We start from the raw sequence: 27997 nt of genomic DNA, 5'->3' as shown, positions 1-27997 counted from the left end.
TTATGTGTGTGGAGGGTTAATTCTGGTCTGTTTCCTAACACTGGCTGTTGTCTCTCTGTTTGAAAATAGGTAGACAACATAAACCAAATGCGTAAAATGTGAGTTTAGAGGAACATAGGTCAACGCATAACTACCCTTAAGAATTTAGTGTTAATAGAGGCAGACAAGAGAAAAACAATTAACTTTTAAAATAAAAAGTACACCATTTATTTGACAGCCAGAATGTATTTTACAACTACTGAAGGTGGTAATGAGTGGAAACGAGTTGGAATTTAAGACTCCTCAGGAAATAGCTTCCTCCAAGTTGCATCCAAAACTTGCTTGCTGGAGTCTAGATGGTACTCAGACCTCAAACAAAAATATCTATTTTCTTTTAAAAATGTTAATAACAAGCACTTTGGAATTCACATCTATTCAGAAACTAAGTGACTTGCAGTTTATACAAAATAGCAAAAGGAAGGCATAGCTGGGGGGCATTCTGTAAGGCAGCTGGCCTGAACACTTCAAAAATAAACCTAAAAGGGACCAAGCAGTTCTGGATCAAAGGAAACACATTAACCAAATGAAACGCAACAACCAAATGCAATGTTGTAAACCTTGATGGGACTTTTAAAGCAGACACTTTGCAGGCAGCAGTTAGGGAAATCTAAATACGAACGATAGCAGTCCCCTTTATCTGCAGCTCAGTTTCCAGAGTTTCAGTTACCTGCAGGTGATACCATTGAAGCAGGTGATTCTCCTTCTGACCAATTGTCAGGAGGTCATAGGTCGACAGTAGCCTAATGTGACCCCTGCCTCACAACATTCAACCTCACTAGCTTGCTTCACTCACCTCACTTCTCCTCATGCGGGCATTGTGTTATCTCACATCATCAGAAGATGAAAGGTGAGTACAGCACTGTAAGAGGTTTTGAGAGACAGGGGCGCCTGGGTGGCTTAGCCGGTTAAGTTTCTGACTCCTGATTTTGGCTCAGGTCATGAGCTCAGGTATGTGGTTTTGAGCCCCGCGTCAGGCTCCATGCTGATAGTAGAGTGTGCTTGGGATTCTCTCACTCTCTGCCCCTCCCCCACTCATGCTCCCTCTCTCTCCCTCTCTAAATAAATAAGTAAATAAGTAAATAAAAACTTAAAAAAGATGTTTTGGAAGAGAGAGGATATTCACGTAACTTTCACTGCAGTATTTACGTTCTGTTTTATTCTTAGTTGTTAATCTCTTACTGTGCCTAATATAAAAATTAAACTTTATCATAGGTATATTGTAGGAAAAAACAGCCTTTATTAGGGTTCAGTGTTAACCACGGTTTCAGGCATTCGCTGGGGGTCTTGGAACATATACTTTGCTGATGGAAGGGCACTACCATATGTTAAATAACTTAAAGTGTATTCACTTCAGTATGAAAATGATTTCATGGTTCTATAAGAGAATGTCTTTATTTTTAGGAGGTGCCTGCTAACATAGGGATGAAGTATCAATATTGCTATTTACTTTAAAATGGTTCAGTGAGGGGCACCTGGGTGGCTCAGTCAGTTTAGCGTCTGACTTCTGATTTTGGCTCATGAACTCGGGGTTCGTGAGTTCGAGCCCCACATTGGGCTCTGCTGTGGTGGGATACTCTCTGCTCCTCCCCGACTCTATCTCAAAATTAAAAAAAAAAAAAAAACATTAATAAAAAAATCTTAAAATGGTTCAGTGAAAAACAAGTTTTTGTGTAGAAAGAGAAAGTGAATGTGGCAAGATGTTAACAATTGTTAAATCTGTGTAAAGGGTATATGGATATTCACTGTACTATTCCTTAAGCGTTTCAGCAGTTTTGTAGTTTAAAAAAGCTGGGGGTGGGAAAAGAAATGATTAATTCTAATCTTGCTGGAAATCATTTAGAAGCAACAATGAGAAGAACAACAAAAAGCAAGTTCCATTTGCAGAGTACCTAGGAGGGCCCAACAGGAAAGATGGCCAAAAGCATCAGAGATTGATCAGAGGCTTTCAGGGGAGATGTCCCCGTAGCAGAGGGATTATAAACAAACAAACACAGGCAGCTACAAGCACCCTCTCAACACAGAGGCAAGTTCTGAAGTGCATCTCCTCATTCCTTTGTTCACAAGGGAAAGAATGCATGTACCAGCCCGGGTCAGGAGCCTCCTGGACCTGGTTTGGTTCTGAGAAACAGAGCAGAGCACACAGACAGGGAACATTTGCAAGAACATGATCTGCTCTACCATAGCAGGCTGCTACAGGCTTGTGACAAAACAAAACAAAAAAAGATCCGCAGTTGCCAGTCCTTGCCAATTAGCCTTGACTAATTGAACTTAGTACAAACCCCAGGATGGTGACAGATTTCACCTGGTCTGGACATTATCCTGGCTCCTTCCCTGCATGAACTTCCCATAGATTTTGGATAAAAGTTCAAAATTACAGACAGTTAAAACAAAAACCCAAGGCATACCAGAGGGGGGGAAAAAGGATATAGCTAAACAGGTATCAGAAGACCTCTCACCTGAAAGCAAGCCAACCAACCACACTGTTACAGAGCAGATGAAAATTGTTTCTGCACATATTAAAGCCACTTCATGAATTCCTAGTCCACAGAAATCACGATAATAGTAAATGCTTAGTGTTGTTTTAAGCTACTAAATTTTAGGGTATTTTGTCACACAGTAATAGAGAACTAACACAATATCCTGCTGGACAGTTCAATGCTAACGTTTAGATTATCTTCTCTACTGTGCAAAAAGTTGTTTCCCTACCAGATAAAAATTGTTTGCATTCTTATTAAGTTTTCTTCAAGTGAGAATCTGGATCCTAATCCATAAAAAATAGTATAACAAACAAAGTTCTGTTCCCCTAGAAGAGAGTTTCTCAACCTCTGCTTGACTGACACTTGGTTCCAGATAATTTTTTGTTGGGACAGGGTGGGGGCTCTACTGTGCATTGCAGGTCACACTGCTAGATGCCAGTGGCACATCCTCCTCTCCCTTAAGTTGTGACAACCAAAAATGTACCCAGACATTTGCACATGTTCTCTACGGGGCAAAAGTGCCCGTCTCTGAGAACCACTTCCCAGAATTATTTGGAGGTCTTGTTCAAACACATGGCTGGGGCCTATCCACACAGTTTGATTCTTTTGGTCTGGGGTAGGGCCTGAGAATTAGCATTTCTAACAAGTACCTAGGTGATATTGGTGCTGATCCTGCTACCTGGGTATTACACTTGAGAATCATTGCTCTAGAAAGTCAGATAACCTTTATGTACAATTGTTAGATACTACTTTAGAATGAAACCCAAAGGCCGTGAAGCCCTCTTTGGCCTTAATTCCAGGTTTCCAATGACTTTTCTTAGTATTTCTAAAGATATAGAAGGTGAAGGCAATTCTGCATAGTTATAAAGGTAAACACTGGAACAGAACTCTAAATCTTTCTAAATACCAGAATACAAAAACCAAAGCCAAGAGACCTTATAACTTTTAAAAGTCTAAAAATGGAAAACACATCCTAAAATAAGAAGAGTTCAAATAAGTTCAAATATATCTGTCATATAAATGTAAACGGGCTAAATTCAACTATTAAAAAGATTCTCAGACTGGTAAAGAAAAACCCAGTCCTAGGCTGTGTATGAGAGGCTTGTCATAAGTGATTCAGACACTCAAAAGTTAAAAAAAATGGACAAAGATATATCAGGCAAATGAAAACAGAGGAAATATTGGTCATAGATATAGTATCACATAAAATTCAAGGCAAAAGGCACAAAAAGAGACAAAGGCAGGCCTATTTCAATGCTAAAGAGAACAATCCACAATGAAAATATAATTACAGACAGATGTTTTTCACCAAACTATAGAACATCAACATTTATAGGACAAAAGTGTAGGAGATTCAATGAGAAAAACACAAATAAATAAGTGGAATAAGACATTTATTTTCACCTTCTCAGCTCATGATATAGCAAATACTGAGTACGCAAAAAAAAATAACTTGCCAGATGTGGACCATCCAAAATGGTAGGCACCAGCCAGTGTGCTGTTGAGTACTCAAAATGTGGCTAGCCCAAATTAAAATGTGCTGTAGGTTGAAAACATGCCAGATTTCAAAGACAGTTCACAAAAAAAAGGTAAACTACATCCTTAAGAAAATTTGATTATTGATTACATGGTGCAATGATAACATTTTTGATATAATGGGTTAAATAAAATATATAATTAAAAATAATTTTACCTTTTTTTACTTAACATGGCTGCCATAAGATTTACAATTGCAGGGGCGCCTGGGTGGCGCAGTCGGTTAAGCATCCGACTTCAGCCAGGTCACAATCTCGCAGTCCGTGAGTTCGAGCCCCACGTCAGGCTCTGGGCTAATGGCTCAGAGCCTGGAGCCTGGTCTCCCTCTCTCTCTGCCCCTCCCCCGTTCATGCTCTGTCTCTCTCTGTCCCAAAAATAAATAAACGTTAAAAAAAAAAAAAAAAAAAAGATTTACAATTGCATACATGGGGGCGCCTGGCTGGCTCAGTAGCAAGAGCATGTGGGTCTTGATCTCAGGGTCGTGAGTTCAAGAGCCATGTTGGGTGTAGAGATTACTTAAATAAACTTAAAGAAAAAAAAAGTTAAAAAATAAAATAAAGTGCTCCTGAGAGACACAAAAGAAGATTGAGATGAATGGAAAGCCCACTAAATTTTTGGGTAAGAAGGAAACATAAAGATTTCAGTTGTCTTTGAATGAACCTTTGAATTTCTTACTTCAATTCCTAAAAAGTGCTAAGAGGCAATTTGTTTTTCATTAGCAAATCGATTTTAAAGTTCATGGTCGGGGAGGAACAAACATGAACAGCAAAGTAATATCTGAAAAATACTAATGAGTGAGTACTAATTAGCTCCATCAGATATTGAAGCACAATATTATAAAGGTATGAATTCATAGACATAGAATACCAAGTCCAGAAATTGAGGAAGCAGTAGGATAATTAAGTATATGATAAAGTGGTCATCTCATATCATTTCAGAAAATAAATATAATTCAGCAAAATAACTAGAGACCACTGGGAAGCAAGCTTAAAATAAATTTGGATTTACAGCATAATTTACAAATGAATGAAAGATTTACATGGAAAAACATCAAACCATACTATAAACTATGGGATAAATATTTTAAATTATTAGATAGGTCAAGCCTTTTTAAGTAGAATGTAGTACACAGAGCTACAAATTCATTAAGACAAATTCAACTTCTGGGTTTCAAATAAAATGGGCAAAGGAATTGAAAAGATAATTCACACCAAAAGAAATCCAGAGGACACAATATGTTACCCTTCTCCCTAAAAAGAAATATAACTTAAAACTGTACTAGAGTAATAGTTTTCACTCCTCGGATTCAAAAAATTTGAACACTTTTTTGGCATGAGTGTGGGGAAGTAGACATTCCATTCACATATCACTGTTGGGAATATAAATTTGTAGAACCTTGATGAAGACCATTTTGGCAACATCTGTCAAAATTCAACATGTATTTTCTTTTTGACCTAGTAGTTCTGTGTCTGGGAATTTATCCTAAAGATGATGATGATGATGATAATGTTAGCAGTAGTAGCAGCTGAAACAGCATTTACTGTATGTCAGGCATTGCTCTAGGTAGTTTACACAGGGCCATTCAACGAATCTCTGTAGTAACTCGAGTTCTTACCAACAGTGAGAAACTTGAGGCACAGAGAACTTAAGTAACAGGCCCAAGGACACACAGCTAATAAGTGGTGAAGCTAGGCTTCAGACCCCAGCAGTATGGATCCAGAATCCCGGCTCTTACTTGTGACCTCTCAAGATCTACTGGGACACAAGAGAAATACAAAGTGAACACGGCTTATCACAACATTATTGTTCAGGATAGGAAACCACTGTAAATAATCTAGTATCAATTAATAAAGCCCGGGTTAAACAAATAAACGCTTATATCTATCCATACAATGTAATGCCATTTAGACATTAAAAAAAAAAAAAAAAGGAAACTCTTCATGAATTGATATAGAAAGGTCTGCAAAATAAATTTTAAAGAAAAATCAAGGTGAAAAACAGTATATATGGATGTATTGCATGCCATCATTCGTGTATAAGTGGAGGGAAAACATAAGCTTATTTATTCTCTTTATATGTGTAAAATATGTCTGAAAGAGGACACATCCACACACCCATAACAAATTAGATATCTATGAGTGGGTAGGGGGAGGACTGTGTGGCAGAGGGACACAGAGACTTCAGTGAAAAACTTTCTATGTTTTGAATTTTGAGCCATGTAATAGCTATTCAAAAATGAAATAATTGGTTTTTAAATTCCAAATATAGCATTCTTTCCAGTGCCACATACCATCTCTTTTTCTATAGCTAAAACACCTTCAGAGGGGTTGTTCTACACACCCCAGTGCTAGTAGAGATCATACTCTCAAAAAGAGGCTTCTCTGGTACACGATATAGGCAGCTACTTCTGGTCTAGGACAGTGCATTATTAATGAAGTAAGTCCTCAGACATACATGAAGACATTTACCAGCTTATGGTCTTTAAGCCTTTCTGCTCACCTGCACATTTTTAAGTTTATGTACAAAATGTTTTATCATAAGTTTAAGTAAGTTTATTGCTTGCTGTAAGATGAAATGAGCATTGACTGTGATCGGAATAAACATTTCAGGACATGATTTGATAAAATAGGTTCTAGGTACCTTACTGAATAATGACCTCCAAATCTGAAAGAAAGCGTTTAACATTTTGTCTATGAGTTTTATCCAATGAATCGTAATAAGATTTGGTTTTTATAAAATAGTCTGGTGATATTTAAAATAATCCACATAACTAACCAATACTCTTTTGGTTTCTCTGAATTCAGAATTTCCCTAGACAGGCCAATTTGATCCTTAAGGGAAATAAATATAAAGAGATTTAAGGGGCAGGAGTGCTTTGAATAGATGTTAACCAATATATTTTAAGGTCTCTGTGTTTGGTACCCAGAGGATTTTACACCTGGTGCAATTCACAAGAGGAATATATCAGAGATATACTGTGGACTTTTTGTTTGCTTGTCTGTCTTTTGGTGAAGTGGGAAAAGTTATTTTCTCAGCTAGGTTTGGGAAAGAGTATTTGTGGAAGACGAGGATTGGGAATTTATTCCCCTACTTAGAGCAATCCATTCGAGCAGCGTATCCTTTGCAATGACTGCATGTTCTTGCTAATTCCATTTTGGAAAACTATGCTAAATCAGATGCATCATCCTACCTTCTTAGTTTACCTTGTTTTTTTTTTTTTTTTTTTTTTTTTTAATCATTAGGAAAAGAAAGTGCCCAACTAGAGGGAATATTTGATAGAAATGTAAAAACAAGGAGTCTCCTGATCTTCACCTCCATCCCTTTGTTGTCCTTGATGCTGTTGCAGAGCTGCTCTGTTCTACACACACTGAATAGACTGGAAAAGATTTCTCTTATTAGACAAAAACTAGAATTAAGAAGCATCATAGGTCTGTATGTAGGATATCAAGATAATTTAGGCTGTTTTGAAGTTGTAATAAGGAGAATTGAAACATTTATTCCAAACTTGAACCAGGAAGGGACGAGAGATATTCTCCCTTTGGTTCTATTTAAGGTGTTCCTGAGCAGTAATTACTTATGTATTGATAGTAGCTAAACACTGAGTTTATACCATGTACTGTACATCATGGTGGGCATTTTATACAGATTATCATACTTAATAATTGTTAGTGCACTCAAGTTCTGAATCCAGAACACCCATCTCCCGGTGCTCTAAGTGAATTGTTAGGCAAATATTGTATCCACACATTGCTTTTCAATTTTAATACAGGTATACATTTCATTGCCCTAGTCTGTTACAGATGTGCCTCTAGGGGAGACATGCTTTCTATTACTTTTGTTTTTCCATGGGAAAGCACTTAAATAACAGGGAAAGAAGGTAACTGTTTGCGGTGCAATATTTAAAACTATTATCTCAGCATCATTGTAAATAAGATTACAAAAAAGCCCTCCCTTATCCCTTTCAGTTGGGATTTCTGAAAATTGAAGGTTAGAATGAAACAAATTTCTTTATAGTTTTGCACTAATGTAGTTGACTTTAAAAATAAATTTTTTAAAATGTTTATTTTTGAGAGAGAGAGAGACTGAGCATGAGCAGGGGAGGGGCAGAGAGAGAGAGGGAGACACAGATCCAAAGAGGGCTCTGAGCTCCTAGCTGTCAGCACAGAGCCTGATGAGGGGCTCGAACTCTTGAAACATGAGATCATGACCTGAGCTGAAGTTGGTTGCTTAACCCACTGGGCCACCCAAGCACCCCAATGTAGTTGACATCTGATTGGTCTTCTGTACCACTGGTACATTGAGTGGGAAAGGATTTTGTAGGAATCTAATGCAGGAGACATTAGAGCCAGTGCTGGCTAAGGCTGTGTTAAGTGCTGGAAGCTATGCTGGGAGTAAACCTTTTTGTCCTGAGGAACTGATGGTACTTTTCAAAACTTTCCCCAAGAAAATTTCTCCACTATCTTGTAAATGCCTCATTTAAAAAATGGCATTAAGATACAGTCAGTGATAGATAGGTTTGCTTTGAATTCACAGAGAATTCTGCAGTTGACCCTTTTGGGTTCTTGAAGATACTCACTTGAAAATTTCCTTGAAAATTTCCTTGGCTTTTTGTAACCTCTCAGGGCACACTTCATTCCATTAAATTTTACATTGTTATTTTACTGTCCTTCTCCTCTAGTGAAGATTCTGGAAACAGTCTAAATTTACTTTCATGTCTTTCCTTCCTCAAACTCCAGTAAGCTGGCTTTAGTTCTGAAAGTTCTATTGAAAAGGTCACAAGATATAATGGGTATTTTAAGCTCTGGTTCACTGAATCCCTGTAGTATATGGACTTGTTGGTTACTGAGCTCTGGAGCCTAGGTTTGATTCTAGCTCTCCTGCTTACTAGCTACATGGATGTTGGTAGTCTACTCAACAACCATCCTGGGCTTCATTCTTTGTGTGAAACTGGGGTAACACAATGCTCTTGATGAAGGGTAACAGACTACTGCTGTTACTACTAAATCTAGATTCCCATGCTGCTGTTTTCCTCTTGCTTCTGTGACCCTGACGCATCACTCCTTAAGTGATTCCGAGATTCTGTCTAATCTAGAAAGATCTAATGCCCTTTCCCCCTCTTTGGTGATTTAATACAGAGTCCTTATTCTGAATATCCCAATGCAAAGTCACTGGATGTTGATCATTCCCAAGTCTGTCTCCTGACATGTCCCCAAATTTCAGATTGAAATCATCCCCCTCCCTATTATTATATGGGATATAATATATGCTTCTGATTCCAATCGTTGCCCTCTCCTTAAATCCATTCTCTTCTCCGGTCAGTGATTTACATAGAATCCAGATCTATGTTGCATACGCTGGTATACTGAGGCACATAAACTAGGTCCAAATTACTTAGGAAGAGATGTAGAGCCGTCTATTAACTGGCTTCTACCATGTTTCTACTTCATAGGAGCAATACTAAACACTGTGTTACCCTAGTACCCTGGTGTTAACTTTCATTTTTATTATATTCTGTAATTACCTGTTTCTGGCTCTGCCACTGGACATTTTCCAAGGCAGGACTAACTTACCTCCATATTTTTTTCAAGGTCTTCCCTGAAATTCTTAGGGAACATGTTTAAAAAAAAGTTTCATTCTAGTTCCACCCTAGGTTTCTTCATTTACATTTAGTGGGAAGTAAATGATTTACTGGGAAAGTTCTCGTGCCAACAGCTGTGTTTATGCAACATCTTTACCAACATACTTTTACAGGTGACTAAAAGTACCCAAGGTGAGTGAGTTCAAACACTGACATGCGTACCTGCCTCCATCAGTGATTTGAACTGTAGGAATACATTAATGTATACAATTGTGGAAACGGAGCACTGAACAAAAAGAACATTTCTAATGATTATAATTATGTTAGTGAGCAACGAGAAACAAGAATAGCAGGGAAAAAAGACATTTTATATAACATTAGGTACCCTGTGATGAATGTAAGTAAACCCAATGGCCCTGTTAAAAAATAATGAATCAAATGCCATCCAAAGTACTTAAGACAGAATGGTTAAGTATTATGAATATGTCTAAAACCTATTTTCAAAAGGATATAATATAGGTAAATAAAATATCCAGAAAGGTAGAATGGGCACAACATAAAAAAATCCAATAGAATGTAAGTGATTTGGGCAGTGGGAAAATAGGTTAGTATATACAGACATGATTTCAAATGGTTTCCCTTAGCAAGAACTTATTTAACTCTTCTGTGTCCAGCACAGTTGGATGGATACTAGCTCAGTTTGGATCTAGAGCAAGAAATGAGAATGATAGTGGCAGATGTCAGATAATCTCCACAGAGAATGTGGACATGCTATTTTAGTTTCTGGTTCAGAGAAAAAACAAAAGCACTAACAAAAGGTTCTTTCTCAATCTAAGTTAACAGTATTTTAAGATTTCATATGTCAAAAATTCCCATCTAAACATTTATCTTATTTCTCCAAGGAATTCCCACATTCCCTAATCTAGTTATTGTTTACTGCAAGTTAAAGTTACGAATATGTGTAAAATCAATACACGCTCTATACAAAATCTCAGAACTTTATTTTAATATAATGACAAACTAACTGGTGGTTTGAAAGATACCCTATTCAGAGAGAACTTAATCTGTCAAAGAGGAGAAACTAAAAGACCATCTTTTTATGGGTTTATAATGGGGGGAAAATGCTAGTTTGAGGCAGAAAACAGAGATGCAAATTTTAGAGCCATCATTAAAAAAATGTGTATTTGCTTGCTTACATGCTCAAATTTGAAAAGCAGTCTATTAACCACAAAAATAAATCAAAATTATGTTTGTCAAAAGAATGAAACATATTCATTAGGTATACTGTGGAGTCTTTGGTTACAAAACAGATAAAGCAAATGTTAAGGTAACTACTGAGAATACATTCTAGGTTAAGATGTGAAACCTTGACAATTTTATTTCCGATAGGACATCCCTATACATACTAAATATATTTAATAGCATAGAGACACCAATAATTACAACTTTCAAGACAGACCTTAAAATCTTTAATGATTTAAATAAGAGTATTTTCAATTATCTTCAAGTTTGAACATTTTAGGATGGTAAAGTCTTGCCAAAAAATCTAAAAAACCGGTAAAATTAACAAAATGATCAAGGTAGGCTTTTAAAATGGTTTTTAGGTACCAAAAGAATGTGCCTATCTCAATATCAAAAAGAATATTGCTATTCTATGGCAAGACATTTAGTAGGAAAAGGAAATACTATTCCTGTTTTTACAAACATATATTTCCAATTCACTTCCTTTTAAGAAAAATGTCCCTCATTCGTAGGAAGAATGGCGAAATAAAAAAAAAAAACCCTGAAAGATTAGGGTCATTAATTTATCTTTGTCTACAACATTGTGTAACAACAGCTCCCCCCAGTGGCCAGAAATGAGTAGTGACGCTTTCTAGCTGTAATGTTCTAGTGAAAGGTAAATTTGGAAATATGTATTTTTCAATTATTTATGGCCTTAGGGTAAGGATTATCTTTCATTACAAATTATGTTTTAAAGAAACACTCAATAATCTTTGGGGAAACAAACTCTTAGCTCTTAAGCTGGAAACAAGTATCCACAATAATTCAGTTTTTAAAAGTAGCTAAAAGAAAACTCAAACCAGAGAGAGAACATACAGATACTTTATTGCTCACCTTTCACACAAAGCACACCTCCAGCCATTTTCTTTCACAGCTTGACAATGTTTACGTTTACAAAAACCCAGCCCGAAGCTTCATGTAGATTTCAGTAAAGGAGAATGTAAAACATCAACTCAGCCAGGCTTTTGTTTTCTGCAGCAATAATAAAGGGCCTCCTGCACTAAGCAAAAATCTGTCCTCTTACTTGGTAGTGCATTTCTTCCATTACAAAAAAAGTCTCCTGCCCCAAGCAAACTAATTTTGTATTTGCTGAGCCAGTGGTATTAACTCGTGCATAAAACAAATTTCAGTTTGCTGTTTCTTCTAACAGATTTCAAGTAAAAATAAGGTTTAAGGAGGAACTTGTTTTGAATGGATGCAGGTCAGTTTGAATTGCTATACTATATAAATGCCTACATGTATTATAGGTTCACAACTTAGTTTGCTTTTATAATCTTTACGGATTTTGGCCATGTTCAAGGTTTTCAGAGTTGAGCATATGGTACAGTATTCCATCAAAAGAATAAGGCTACTGAATGTGCTATCTGCAGAAGAGCTCATTTAATAGGAACAGACCCAAAGTTCTATCATGAAGCAAATGTGGCATAATCTCTCTGAATAAAAAGCCAATCGGGGCAGAACTGTGCTTGGAAAATAGGCATTAGAATACTTCAAGGAAAACACATATAAATGGACTGTTAATATGAGGAAGCCTTCCTAGTTGTAAATCTAAAAAAATCTAGGAGAATCCTCATTTTCAAAACTGCTTTTTGAAAACTACTTATTCAAGTAATTTCTTCCCCAAAAAGTACACGTGTTCTGACTGTGGAATTAGTCTACTGGTCAATTAAAGGCAATTTTAATTACCTTTTAAAAAATTCTTCATACAAAGGAGAGAGGTTGTATATGTTTCTCAAACTGCATTATGTAAGTCCTTAAAAAAAAAACAACAAAAACAGAATTGAATGAAGACCTACAAATACTTATGCCAAGCAGGAATCTGCCTGCCACCTGTGGTCTCACATTAATTCAAAATTGATGCTGGACTCAGAATTCTGAAACTAAGTTTCTATTACTTGAGCTCTAGCAAAATGTAAGGTTCCGTAGCCTCAACTAGTATAATGTCTTCCCTGTCCAAATCCAGAATGATTATACTGATAACCTCCATGCTGGAAGTGCTGTTCAAACTGTCCCCCTTGGTGATAATTCTGGCTCCCCCTTCCTCCCCAACCTCCTCCCTGGCCTCCACGTCCACCCCGGCCTCCACGACCACCTCTCCCTCCACGACCACTGCCTCGATCACTATGATGCCCACCATCTTGGTATCTATTGTCCTGCTGGTATCCACCACCCTGGTAACCACTTCCTGTATATGTAGATGTTTGGAAGCCACCATAACCACCACCTTGATAACTACCACTATGGCCACCACCATGATAGCCACCTGGCTGGAAACCTGAATCTCGATAACCACCATCTTGGTAGCCACCTCCTCCTCCTCCTCCTCCACTCCCTCCATCCGTCCAGCCTCCTTGATGCTTATTTCCTCTTCCTCCCCCGCGGCTACCATGGTCATAGCCACCACGTCCACCTCTCCCTCCTCCTTGTTCATGACCTCCTCGTCCTCCATATGAGGAATGTTCATAACCACCTCTCCCTCCTCCTCGGCCTCCTGCTTGCTGCTGGGGGCCATCTTGCCTTTTCTGCCATGGTGGCATCTCTGGAGGTGGAGGTTCAATTTCGTTGGGTCTACCTCCTCTGTCAGGCACCCTGCCCATCAACACCTATGGGGTAAGAAAGAGGTTTTAAACTGCTGTATTTTTATAAATAGAAATAAATGTACGTGAAAGAAAAGTGAAGACACTTTAATCACCTTATTGATGGCACAGGCAGTCTTTTCTCTTATAGAGCCACTGCTTGTCCTTAAAATCTTCGACAAGTCCTGTCTTGCAGCCAGAAGGTGGGCGACAGAAATAGTACTTTTAGGAGATAAGACTGAGCGTTTTGGCTGGTAAACCTTTGCTAATTTTTCTGTCTGACTCTGTTGAAACAAAGTGTTCAAAGACAAAAGTCAATTTTCAAAATGAAAAAGAAACACTGATATTAAATATGTTCAAGACTTCCCAAATGTCTGATAATGTTACTAGGTTTAAGGTTGGAGGAGAAACATTATACTCACCACTGCTCCAACCTAGTCAATAACTATCTGAAGATACAACTGTGAGACCTGCTAATAGGGCAAAGAATAATGTTGGGAGGTGGCTAGGAGGGAGATACAAAGGGTCAAGGGGCTTCCCTTTAGGATTGTGGGGCCAAAAAGGTAAAAAGGTTCCCCCCTGCCATTGGTCTCAGATCAAACATATTCGTTTTATCTACGTAGATACAAGGATGTAAACCATTTCAGTAATTTTGCTTTTTAATTTTCCCATCTTTACTTACAATGAGAAAAAATGTTAGCTATGATTAATTTGTACTAATTATGTTAACAGGACACATTTCTTCCAAAGTGATCCCCCTGTGTAATACTTTCCTCTATTATAAGTAATAAATAAGGAAAAAAGGTGTACATTAACCATTTAGTAGAAGGGTAAGTTAATGACTAAAACTGTCAGCTCCTGAGAGACAAAACACTGGGAAACTGGGACACCGGGGCAGGCCACTTAGATGTGTGTGAAACACAAGACTGCAAAAGATAAATGAGCAAAGGACATAAAGAGAAATTTCACACACAAGAAAGTAAAGTTCAAATATAAGAAATGTTTCCCAGACAAATTAATCTAAATGTGAGAAACAACAATCTCCAATCTACTAAATTTTGGAAGCAACAGTTACAAGTACGATACACAGTAAAATAGCACAAAGACATAATATTTGGTGTCAGTTATACGCAGGTCTTAAAATATGGACGGTAAATGTTTAAATTATGTGAAAAAATAGAATGTAAAAAAGTTTGTTATGATTGTATATATAGACAAAAGAAGGGAGATAATACTAAAAATGAAAACAGCTATTGTGGTTAAAACAATGGGATGATCAGTGACTTTTTATTTGAAAAAGTTTTCTTTAATAATTAAAAGGATAAAGAGATTGTCATTCCATAGTTTGTCTGGAGGAATGTTTCCTGAATGTCTTGTATTTCTTTTTTATAGCCACTTGTACCTACAGTAAGTGCTCGACTCACTGTTTGTTGAATGGAAACAAACACTTTTGAGAAAATAGTTTTATGTTGCAAATAAAACTGATTTAAAATGCAATTTCAAAGTGATACAAGTACATCAATTTCATTATGTGAAACAAGTTCATTTTGTGCATATAAAGTAATTTCTATGAAGTTATTTAAAACCAAGTTTCAAAATGAGATATCAGTACCTAAATTCCGTTAGAGGAAACAAAAAAAAAGATTTGTGTAAGTAATCTGTACAATGCTGATCTTCCCCAATACATTTAATATAGTGTGTAAAATCACTGTGTTTATGGTTCAAAAGGATCTTAAATATCACTTAGACTAAACATGATTATTTTAGAGATGTCCAAAATGGGGAGAGAAACAGCAGCTCCAACACACAGGGTCAGGATGCCCTGTGCTGTCATGCCGATGCCAAACTCAGGACCGCGGTTTGTCAGTGCCTCAGTCAGTGCACTGACGTCAGTCAGTAGAAGGTTTTCTAGCTACAAGAGGTGCAAGGTTTTTGTTTTTCAAGTGCATGGACCCCGCTGAGAGTGAAATGATTGTTTCTGGTATTTCCTACAACAGTCACAGGAGAGAACCATTTGCTCCATGTGTTGCTACCAAGTAGCTGTGAGGTCTCAGACAAAGCCTCCATTTTCTTTCAGTTGCAAAATGAGGGGAATTAAGACCGATCTCTAAGACCCCTTTCCAAAACTGAAGAATTGTAAGTTGATAAATATCTACCCCAACAATGTAGCAGCCAAATAGGGCTTTGCTAAGGTTTAAAGATTCCAGGTGAAAATAACATATTATTAGCAAATAACCAGAGAACTAAATAAAAACCATTTCAGAGTCAATTAACTAAAATTCAGAAAAAAAATCTGTTTTCAAACAGGAATATACTATTAAGGGAATACCTCATACACATTTGGACCAACCTCCCCATAAATTCAAGGATCAGCTCCACTTCAGGGTTCTAAGGAGGTCAAATTAGTCAAGTGTGCCAATTTCTTTCCGCTTACTGATCATATAGTAGATATTTAATATTTAATAAATATCTGTTGAATGACCAAGATCTTTACCTGGATTATCTCATTTAATCTGAAGTAAAACTGAAGTCTTACCAGATTCTCCAATTCTCTATAAATGCACAGTAATATCTGGTCTTGCTAAATCCAGTATTTCTCACTTTAAGTAACAAATTAAATTGTTAGCTTTAAGTATAGCAAACAAGTGATTTCAAAATTTATTATTTTAGCGATTTTTAAATACTCTATCCATTTCTCTTACAAATGGGTACTCTTAGTAGGGCCTAAAACATATGGTTTTGCTAAAAAAAAAAAAAAAATTGAAAAGCCTGAAAAAAATGTTTTCTTCATTATTGCTGAATAGCTGGAAGAGTTGCTACTCAGCAACTCATTAAAGAAAAATTCCTGTGTCTCCTATGCATTTCTCTTGTAGTCTCCATCATAGCTAACCTGTACTAGGAATGTTTAAGGATCATGTCTATAAATACTCTGCTCTTTTAAATTATTTAGTATGTACCTTAGCTCTGTCAGACCAGCCAAAAGACTGGACAGTGACATCCAAACGTTTTATTAGCAGCTTTCTCCGAACTTCGTATTCATTGGCTACAGCTTGGTTAATTGCTTCTATCTTTTCCTAAAAACAAAATTTAAAAGACCAGTTAGAATTTAAATCTGCTTGACCCCCTGTTCCAAGAGGGCAGAAACTTGTGTCTGCTTCATTCATAACCAATTAATTCCCCAGCACTTAGCACAAAACGAATTACTTGATATAGTACTAAAAGTTATAGTAAGTTGGTGAAAAAATAGGCAAAATAATGTCTGAAAACATAATAAAGAATAAGCACAGAATTCTCATTAAGCCTTCCCCTATTTCACTGTGTGAAGCTTAGCCCAGTGACATTTTTGGCTTGAAGGCAACCCATTTGGCAATTAGAAACATACTCGACTGCAATTTATTTTTTACTAGCTATGTGAAATATTTACAAATTATGAGGTAAGTGCTTCTAATCATACACAAATAAAATTATTCTGCCTAAATCTTAAGATTCACAAAACTGATTCTGAGAATGTCCAGCTAGGATACTACATATCAGAAAACATAACTTAATACAAACTGTAAGTGTCAACACCATGAGAGAGGTAGATGGTTCTTTACCGAGTTTACTCAAGATGACTGCTACTCACCCAGTGGGCTGGTCCCATTGGCTTCTTCAATAAAGGCTTTCCCACATGGTTAGGTGGAACTTTTGCTAAGGTCTCCTTTAACTGACACAAACACATAAATGAATGAATAAACAAATCTAAAAGTAAAACACATCTTCCTCATCTTCCCATTTCCCATCATATCTTGCCATCAAAAGAAGATTCCTGACAGAGGCAAAGGTGGAGGATGTTTTGAAATGTACAAGACCCACACGATAAAGACACTCACTTGTCCCACTCCTCAAGTGCCTATGGAAGCATGATTCCTTCACTGTACCTAGAACAGTGCCTGACAACAGTAGGCACTCAATGGGTATTTGCTGAATGGATGAATGAACGCACAGAAAATATAGACTATGGATACAGTGCTGCTCCCCTGTAGAGTTCAGCCGAATTTGTGCATCATGGTGTCCACTGACCCCACAATGCAAATGTACCAATTCTTAGAGTCCAGCAGATATGCATACAGAGAATAACTCTGCTATAACAAATACCATTCTCTTATATTTATTAAAATTGCTTATTCCTAGTCAATTATATTTTTAAAACCTCTTAACTGTAGATTACATGTGGCATAAAAATAATTCTGACTTATTTTCACATACTAGGTTGTTAGTAGTGGTCAACAAACCTAGCTTGCCATCTGAAACATGTAAGACTCAAAGTGACTGGATTAAAAAACCAAAAACATTGACATCCTTTTCTGTCCAGTCAATGGAAAGGAAGGTGATAACATTTAATGATAAAGACCTTAAAAATTAATTGCCTCAAAGTTCAATGATAAAATTTTAAAAAGGACTGAAGTCTTAATTCTTTTTACATTACACCTAGCTTATTTCAGTTTATAAGTCAAAGCGTAAAGCTTCCTTTTTGAAAAAGAAACATGCTCACAAGTTTAAAAAAATAGTAAAACACTAATTTCTCTTTAAGGTATCTAGGATTTAAAACCCAAAACTCATTTAGTAACAATAATATGCACATTAGGTTCCCATTTAGAGAAATTAACTTGCTTCATTTCAAACAAATGTAGGACTATGCCTTTAATACACTACAATCTGGTACTAAAGGTCTTACTTTTTTTTCAATCCCGCTGAAGAATTGGAACATAGTTATATTGGCTGGAGGTTTGGACATTCCTAGAGCAATACATATGCCTTTCAACTCTTGAAAGACCTCACTACCGCCTCCTTCTTGAGCTTTTTTTGGAGGAGTATTCACACAGAGCATTCTGGCAGCTTCTAGTTCTGAGATGAGGTATGCTGAAGTAAACAAAATAAGATTTCAAAATGAGATACAGCTACAGTTAATAGTCATAAGTCTGGAGTCACAACTCTATAGACCTAGTGATACGTAACTTTTAAAGCTGCAAGAATGGATAAAAACAAGAAAAGAAAACCATTTTTACCTGCAAATGACATAACATATAAACTGGTTCTGTAGTTCAGGTATTTAATCAATATATGTTTAAAGGGTGATTTAAAATAAGTGATTCTTCTTTGAAACCAAAGTAACAAGGTAGATCACATCTAAAAATCTGGATCTGTGTTATCCCACTATCCAGAACAGGGGTTGGCATCTGCTAACAAATTTACCAAAGGTGGCAGGTGGCAATCCTCAGCAACAGTTGAAACTGGTTATTTTTTTTTACTTCTCACTACTGACATGCAGCAGTGATGGAACTCTCTTGCTTGCTTATGTTCCAAAACTTAGGTAGTCTGTTCAGAACTGGCATAAAACATTTTCAAGTAATAAAAACTTAACTTACAAAAGGGGAAAGGCACGAAATTCCCCAAAGATCCTTTCTCACGGCCTCCAGTAGCCTAATGCCCCCCTCTCTGGCTGTTTAAAGAAACCCCTCTTCCATCTTTGATCTTCTCAATATTCCCTTTCCCCTACCTTCCTCCTTCTCTCCCTACTCCCCCCAACTCCCCTGAAAAACATCAACAGAACTTTCTAAGCTTTCCTTGGCAGAGTCCTTCTGTATCAATATCATCCCCTTATGTGTTGATTTCAGCCAGGTATAATGAGGGCTGCAATCTGCTTCAGGTGACTGAAGGTATAAAATATTCACTCTTATTTCTTTAACCTTCCCAAGGACATTTAAATTTTTATGAAAGATGATTAATAATCATTTGGATCTCAGGATTTCCGGTTATGTGACAAAGTGAGAACCTTCTGACATTAGAAAGAGAGTTTTGGAAAAAGACATTTTTGGACATTTTGGAAAAAGCCATAGGGCTCTTAAGTCCTATGAGAAATACCAAAGAATGATCAGCTTGGGTATCTCATTTCCTATACCCAAGGTGTTATGCTAGAACAATAAATAACAGCCAAGCTGCTGGAAAGGTCATTCTAAATGGTTTTGATAAAATCTTAATGTGTTCCATACAGCAAACTGTAGGAGTTAAAAGATTAAAAAAGTAAAACTCCATGGTCATGAAAATAACCACGGTTTTTCTAAATAAAGTTTTACTGGAACACTACCATGATCATTTTCATAACCTCTCTGGCTGGTATATGCTACAACAGCAGAGTTAAGGAGTTGTGACAAAGACCTTATGGCCTACGAAGCTGAAAATATTCACCGCCTCGTCCTTTTAAAGAAAAAGTTTGCCAACCCTTGTTCTAGAAAATCATATGATTTAATAAACTGGTTCTCCAAATTTGGGACAACATAGCTCAGGCATCCATAAAATTAGTTCACCAATACAATTCCCATCAAAAAAAAACATTAACTGTAACTGAAGTTCAAAGTACTAGGAAGGGTACTGGAAATATAATACAAAACAAAACAGATGATCTCTACTGGCAATCTAGTTAGGAATAAAGAATATATGCATAAAAAGATGAATAATTCTTCATCTATTAAGAACTCCGATATCTGACTTATTTTACCTAAGGGAAATAATTGGACAACCAGACAGGCAATGAACAGCTAAAACTTCTTAACCAGACACAGGAGAGTTTTTTAGCCACTCATTCAAAGTCTAGTCTACTAACAATTCTAACGAGATCGGTTATATTCCCCTTTGGAACGCAATATATTAAAAGCTTCAAATTAAGAAGTTCAAGGGTGCTGGAGAAGTAAAATTATAGCATTAAAATGTGACAACTGATACTTGGAAAGATGAGAAATATTTATACAGAGCGAAAAGAAAATGAGCGCATGTACATAAATACTAGCATGACAGAGGGAATACAAACTGAGGGGAATATTTTAAAGGGGAAACAGCAGAAGCAAAGATAGAGGAGGGAGTAATGTATATGTGCATGAATTCCAAGAGCAGCATAACCTTTAGTTGGTTTAGTCATTTAGTTGAGAAGCAAACAGTTGTATATTACTGAGGAGCTTTTGAGTTGATAGCACATTAAAATAAAGTCTAGGGGCGCCTGGGTGGTTCAGTCGGGCTCTGACTTTGGCTCAGGTCACGATCTCACGGTCTGTGAGTTCGAGCCCTGCATTGGGCTCTGTGCTGACAGCTCAGAGACTGGAGCCTGCTTTACATTCTGTGTCTCTCTCTCTCTGCCCCTCCCCCGTTCATGCTCTGTCTCTGTCTCAAAAATAAACATTAAAAAAAAAATTAAAGTCTATAAATTATGACCCCGAGTCCAAAATAATATTCAGTGCAGTCTGCTTAAGAAACAGGAAAGAGTCAAAGGCATTTTATAAAGATTTATATTCAAAGTGGTTTTTATAAGTATGAACACTAAAAAGGCCAAACTCTTAGCTCTTTGAAAACATTAGTTATTCATGATCATTACTAAGCTTTCCATAAAGTTCTTATCTTCCTATGTAAGATAACATATCCCGAGTGCCAAATACTAGGTTTTGGTAAGCAGTGTTACAAAGGAAGAACGAGTGAGTACACTGTGGCTGAGCCAGTTCTAGAAATTGCACAATTTGAAGGATACTGAATGCACACCTAAGAACTACATGCAGCAGTATTAGTATTTCAAGCAGTATCTAACCTTATGTGTATACCCCCCTCCACCCCCAAAAAATCATTCAACAAAGGGGAAATTATGAAAGTGATTCTGGAATAACTCAGTGTCTGGGTATGAACACCATGAACATCAATGCTATGAACACCATTTTTAAAAAACTGAACTTTCAAAATTAGAGCTGTCACATTATTCAGAAACCACAGTTATAAAGACAATATTTTAAAAACCCCGACCTATTTATGTCATAATAAGAACTATAATATTCACTTAACCAAAGCTTAATCTAAATGTGTCTCAGATGCTACAAAACTTGTGAGTTAAGACTACTGGCTGTGTTTACTGCAGGGTTCACTTAAGGCAATAAAATTTGTGAGTCTACTTACTGTTTTTCAGGGTGAAGAAAGAAATCGTAGTTAGTATACAAAAAACATGGAAAGAAAGAAGTTTTTGTAACAATTTATTTCCCAGAATGATCAGTAAGTGCAGGAAAAATTCAAATACTATTCCAGAAAATTTTACATTGTAATTTGATAGATTTACAAACAAAACCAAAACCCCCAATTACCCAGCCACAAAGAAATACCCACAATATACAACACTTTAATTTTTTTAAAAAATCTTCATTATTCCCACACTACCTTCCTAGTCTGTTTTAAAACGTGCTTCCAGTCCAGAACGCTAAGGTTTAATGATCACACACTTGAATACTGGGCACTACCTACAGTCACATTAGGTGAAGCATAATACTTCAAGTACCAGGAAAGTTAAATGATAAAAGAGGAGTAATTACAAAACAACGCTGCTACCAGTGCACAGGACCACGATTAGCTTCTAAGTTGAAAATGTAATAGTTTTCTTTAAAATATGTAGCATTCTGATTTCAATCCGTAATGAAATAGTAAACAGCCAGTTTATTAGTCAAAGAAAACATGAATAAAAAATAACAGCTACATTCTAGTAGCTATGAACTTACTGAGCAAAAGGAGGCAGTTCTTCTGAACGAGAAGGCGCTTGGTCACATCCCCAGATGTCAGTGAAAGATATGGACAGTTCATCTCCCCTAGTAGCCCACTCACCTCAAGCTGGAATTCTTCAGCTTCACTCGGGCCTTTTAAGAATTAAGATAACCTTGTTTAATAAAAATTGTTTTTCTTATTAGCATAAAAGTTATATATGTAAGTTGAAAGTTTTAACAGGATATTCCTAACACAAGTTACTTTGACTTCTAAATCCTTCCTTTCTCACACCACTGCCAACTTCTGTTCTTGAGAAGTTTTCATTAGGTTATTCCCTTATTGGAGAATCTTTAATGGTTTCCTAATTTCTACCTCACCTAATCTAATTATCTGTCTGCCCTTAAAGATTCTTCTTCACGGCTTCTCCACTTTACCTTCCCTGCAAACTGCTATGTAGTAGTACCTATGACATATATATAGTAGTTACCCTCTACCTCCACAAATATTCCATCTGTGCCACGCCAGTCTCCTCACTGTCGAAGGAACAGGCAGACTCATTTCCACGTCTGTGCCTTCATTTAAGTTATTCCCTGCGATTGATATGCCCTCTATGTGCTTCTCATCTATCAAACCTCACCTGCCCATCAAAGCCCAGTGGTCCTTGATAGAACCTTCCCCAAATGCTGCTGCGCTCACTGATTTCCTCCTGCTGTGAACCATAAAGTGAAGCACTGAATTACTGTACTAACCTCCAGTGGTTCCATTTGTGCCTAACATTCCCAATGAGATTAAATCTGAAGTTAGCAAACATGACTTGTAATTCTGTATTCCGATAACACGTTAAGTACAGAGTTTATCTCGTGAACCAAGGAAAAACAATGCCCCTTCTTCCTTACTATTCTTTCTAATGGCTTTCTATCACACAGGGGCAAAAATCAACAAACTCTGAATCACTTGATCTGAGTTCATTTTCTCATCTGTAAAATGGGAAGGCTGTATTACTGTTTTGCAAACTGTTCTGTAAACTCAAATTCCAAATAACTCCTTTACAAGGAGCCAGGGAGGAGGAGAGACTTGTGTTAAACATACTCCCTCTTAACTTCAACCAAATAGGTACATTTTACCTGTTTTGTATGTTGGCTTCTATGAGATGTTTTCTTTTGAAAGGGGCTCCAGGTTATAGTTATCATCTAGTATACATGTTTTCACAAGTTCCTATAGTCTCTGCAATGTGAGGCCAAGAGGCAGTATTAAGAGTACTGACCCCCAATCTTGACTGCTGGGGTTGAACTCTGGTGATATCATGCACTAGTTGTGTGACCTCAGACAATGCATTTAACCTAGCTGTGCTTTCTTGTTTCATGTATAAAAGAGCAATAAAACCTGCCTCAGGTTTTAAATGAGTTAACACATAGAAAATGCTTAGAACATAATGCTCAATAAATGTAAGCCATGCTATCATTACTGTTACGCTACAGTGTCCTTAATAATTGGAAACGGCTGCAACTAACATGTGCACATTAAATATACTAAACATGTAAAAACGTGAGCTCTTCAAATGGGATTGTGTCGGGTGTGGGTGGGGAGTATGTGTATAGTTCTCCATGAGCGTAGGTTAACAAGTAGGCATTTATCTTTGTCTCCCATTGTAGGTTTACCTATGGTAGGAGGGAGCCAGATGGTGTAGTGTTAGGTTCCAAGCTTCTGTCTCTTTTGCAGAATAAACAAAGTAGTGCTAATACAATAACAAAATTGGCAAGTATAAAGCAGCTCTCAACACCGTAAATCTGAACACCGTAAATCTGATGGTGCTGCATCTGATTGTGGTGGATCTAGTGATACATTTCTGCGATACAGAAAACTTCTTAAGAAAGTGTTCTCTTTCTTCCCATGTATAAAAGAACTGTAATGCATTTACTTTACATGCCACACGTCCTCCTGGAATCTAGTGGTCCTAAGAAAAACATTCCAACTTTGAGTTCTAGCCACCAATTTAAGAGCTCACAAGTCATGTTTTACAAAGAATGGAAAGTTCATATATGCAATACTTGTCTCCCATTTCTGTATCTCAGTAATAAGATCTTTTCAACTTTCACTTAACTTCAACTTTTAATGTTTTTTTTTCTTTTTACACTTAGAAAAAACTTAAAACTTCAGGTTTAGTACTAATAATGTTCAACTGACAATACCCCAATTTTAATTTTATGTTTTGCACCTAAAACTGAATGTTTACTTACTGTTAGTTGCTTGCACATTTTCCTCTAGTTTACAGAACACTCTTAATTCAGACACCAGCCAAGCACAGAGTTTGGTAAACTCAGGGGAACTGGCTCCAGCAGAGACTGCCTGAGACAGAGCGCCATCTTCCAACAATGGACCCTTGTAACTGGTAAGTAAAAAATTATACTTCAGAAGAATATAAAATCACACCTAATATTTTATACAATTTATCTATGTATTATTTGTAGTTAGAGGACCAATTTCTAAACCTGAAAACACAAATAAAATTTACAGAAAATAAAATTTAAGTTTTTAATTTTAATCTAACAAAACCGATTAGAAAAATAAGCTACTTGGTAATTGCATTTCAATTTTTCAAAATACATAGGAGTATTTAATAGAATCATATACACTACTAAATTATGTCAACTTCTATCCATTCACTGAAAGCTCTTATTGTACAAAGATTTTCTTTAACTTAATTGAAATTAAAACATTAAAAAGTGATAGCTCATTATACTATAGTTTACAATTTCAGAAATATAACTTAGGTTATCTTTTCTAGAATTATTTCCAGAAATGAATTAGATAATTTTTTAATGACTTTCTTTAAAAGCAAAAACTTGTCAGTTAATCAATTATTTGCTTTTTCTATATTTAATGACAGTTAAAACTATTAAGACATACTAGTACTCAAGAAATGTCTGGATTTATTTAAAACATGAATAACTGCTGGCAAGTTGATGTCTGGGAAAACTGGTGCATCTGAATCCTAACCCTTTTTAAGTGATTCAAGCATAATCTTAAAATATTATTAAATGTTCACATATTCATAAAAGACAACAGTAATAATGAACCCCAGCCTAGAATATAACTAGAACCAAAGATCCTGTCATTCTCAAAGCAATTTTAAAATATATGTTCTTCAGAAGATTATTTTATCTTTTAAGTGAAATACTGATAAAAAACACTGTTATTAAAGATGAACATTAAGTATGCTTAAGATAATTTGAAGTTTGGAGGTACAGAGATGTTCGAGAAATGACAGTAATTTGGTTCTTTTAAAATGCACTTAAGTGTTTATACACTGAATTGAATGGAAAAAAACCTTACACAAAAAGTGAGATTATATAGTCTGGCATCTAGGTTCAACCCACAAATTATTATATACTACAATATAGAGACTAGGCCTACAAATGTCTCCTTGTGTTACACATTTAGAATGTTAGTTTATTCTACAAATAGTTATTGAATTTATACTGTGTGCCAGATTAAAGATAAACCATAGTCATTTAAATTGTAATAATTCTCAGTGAATCCTTTAAACGTACATGTCAATCAATTAGGCCTGAATTTTAATGACTGAATGTCATCAAACTCAGTAGTTTTGCTTAAAATTTATAGCAAAGTTTTCAGAAAATCTGATGGTTCAATCTGATGGGCTGTACATTACAACCCATCTCAAATGTTTACTTGATTACAATGATTACAGTAACACCTACTTTTTTAGTACTCCAGAAAATACAGTGAAAAGGGTAGAACAATAATGGGAAGAAACAGCATCCATCACCAATTCTTTAGGCAACATCTACCCAAGCAGAATGACTACATTTAAATAAGGCTCTCTTCCCTCAGTCTCCTACTCCTTCAATGCTAACCTTAAGTGTCATTTCTTCTAGGAAGCTTTTGGGACTTTATTTGCTTTCCAAGTGTAAAGAGACCCTCGTCCTCAGTTCTTGCAGCATTTTCTAACAGTGTGAATTTCTCTTCTACCTCACTTTGGGCTAGTAAATGATCAGCCCAACACTGCCCCAGAGCACAAGTGCTCCTTAAAAATGTTTACTGAATGAATGGATTCATATGTGAGCAATCAATTTAGTCTGAGATGTCTGCCAAAGAGACCATTTTGCTGAATGTGACTTTTACCTATACTCTAATCAAAGAAATAAGCCCCCTAAAGTCTGGAATATTCGGAAAATTCAGAGCAAGCTCCAAAGAGAGAGACAATGATAATTCACTTTAACAAAAAAAGATAAACACCACCAATTATTTTCCCAAAAATTTCTACCAGGACAGCAAGTTACTTAAATGGGCAGACTCTGAGAACCTCATGGTGTCCTTTCCTTTCCTTTTTTTTTCAACTTTTTAAAATATTTATTTTTGAGAGAGAGAGAGAGAGAGAGTGCGAGCGAGCGCAAGTGGGGGAAGGGCAGAGAGAGGGAGACAGAATCTGAAGCAGGCTCCAGGCTCTGAGCTGTCAGCACAGAGCCCGATGCGGGGCTTGAACTCACAGACCATGATATCATGACATAAGCCAGTCAGAGCTTAACCGACTAAGTCACCCAGGGGTCCCGTCGGTGGACTTTCCTAAAGAAAGGTTCCCCCAAAGGTTTCCATGTCATGAACACCCTTGGGGAGAGTTTTGACAAAGGACTTGTTATTTTATAAATACAGCTAGCTAAATCTGTATTTTTTGGACACCATTTACCTGTAGACACATAATGTAATTCCACAGTTTATTTCTGGAACCACCCATAGTCCAAAAGGTTCTAAATTCTCAAGTTTTAATAGAGTACATTGATCTCAGTGACCCAGAGAGATCAGAAGCCCTATTCCCAGCTTCTAGATACTAAATCATGGTTGGGTAACTGTAAGAAGAGACAAAATGCACAACAAACATGTAGGGGATGTGGTGGCTGAAGAGGACTCTAAGGATAGGGACTAATGGTGGCTTAAAGAAGTAGAGTGTCACTGTCAGGGGAAACAGCAAGTGGTTCCCATGAAGGTGGTGACAGGTTAGGTACATAAGTGAGGTGGCTAGCGGAATGGATGCAGGCATGTGGCTTAGGGAAGCCTGAGTGCATGCAGAGATGACTGGGCAAAGGAGATTTTTTTGAGAGAAAATGGGGTGGGGTAGGAGCAGGGGCTCAGGACACGAGCAGAAGTTTGGAGAACGAGTAGGAAAAAAGAGAATCAACTTTGGCAACCTCCAGAGTGAGGGGGTAGGGCAAGACGATGGGGAGCAAGAAGAGAAGCTCGGGGAGGGGGGTGGCGAGAACCCAGAGCCCAGACAATGACACGCATGACTGACAAACGCTGCGGGTAACTCGGCTGCAGGGAGCACAGGGCAGGCCTACGGTCGTCGCGTTAGGAGGGCCCCAACCCGGCAGGGCAGACAGTGGACGTGGCATTGGGGTCCCGGAGCCATATGGAGGCGACAGCCAGGAGCCACCGGGTGCGGCGTGCAAAGGCAGGTGTCCCCGACTGGGGCGGAGGAGGTGTTCCCGGGGGCCGGCAGTGTGAGGTTTAGGAGACCCGTACCCTGGCAGTCTTACCCCAGATCTTCCAACGACTCCAAGATGTCAGTCTCCATGAGGTCACACTCCATGCTACTGTGGTATTCAAATTTCCGAGTCGTCAGGCTCCCCTCTTCGCCGGCAACGCGTACACTCGCGCATGCGCTGCCTCCCCGGAACTTCCAAGTCGACAGCTGGCGCCTCAACCGCTGCACTGCGCATGCCCGGAGCGTGCGCAAGAAACTCGGTCCCGCCCTCCGCCCCACCCCTGCCAGCTAAAGGGGTGCTGGGCGGCACCGTATTACACATGCGTATTAGTGAATAGCGAAGCCGGTGGCCCGAAGAAGGGCAGGAGGACTGGCTGCGTGGCAGCTGGGCGTGGGGACCTACCTCGAGGGGGAGCGCTCTAACTTCTCTTTATTGGGTGTACGCATGTGCGAATATTGGAGC

The 27997-nt window shown here is 37.4% G+C and overlaps 1 protein-coding gene across 1 annotated transcript; it reads right to left on the bottom strand.

The window, feature by feature from the left end:
* Positions 1 to 11715: 11715 nt before the first annotated feature.
* On the bottom strand, positions 11716 to 27758 carry FAM98A (family with sequence similarity 98 member A). The gene is made up of 8 exons (XM_045447170.1): positions 27587 to 27758; positions 24269 to 24417; positions 22049 to 22183; positions 18205 to 18389; positions 17113 to 17193; positions 16445 to 16561; positions 13604 to 13771; positions 11716 to 13514 (listed from the first exon to the last, which is right to left on the bottom strand). The coding sequence occupies exons 1-8, from the start codon at positions 27637 to 27639 to the stop codon at positions 12840 to 12842; spliced, it is 1563 nt and encodes a 520-aa protein (XP_045303126.1). The 5' UTR covers positions 27640 to 27758; the 3' UTR covers positions 11716 to 12839.
* Between the last annotated feature and the right edge of the window lie 239 nt (positions 27759 to 27997).

Source organism: Leopardus geoffroyi, chromosome A3, assembly GCF_018350155.1.
Source record: "Leopardus geoffroyi isolate Oge1 chromosome A3, O.geoffroyi_Oge1_pat1.0, whole genome shotgun sequence".
Taxonomy (NCBI): Eukaryota; Metazoa; Chordata; class Mammalia; order Carnivora; family Felidae; genus Leopardus; species Leopardus geoffroyi.
This window is presented reverse-complemented; position numbering and strand designations above follow the sequence as displayed.

Coding starts and splice junctions, on each gene's coding strand:
- FAM98A (XM_045447170.1), bottom strand. CDS start 27,639: ATGGAGTGTGACCTCATGGAGACTGACATCTTGGAGTCGTTGGAAGAT. Junction 18,390..22,048: donor GAACTGCCTCCTTTTGCTCA/GTAAGTTCATAG, acceptor TGTTTACTTCAG/CATACCTCATCTCAGAACTA. Junction 13,515..13,603: donor CTGCCTGTGCCATCAATAAG/GTGATTAAAGTG, acceptor CTTACCCCATAG/GTGTTGATGGGCAGGGTGCC.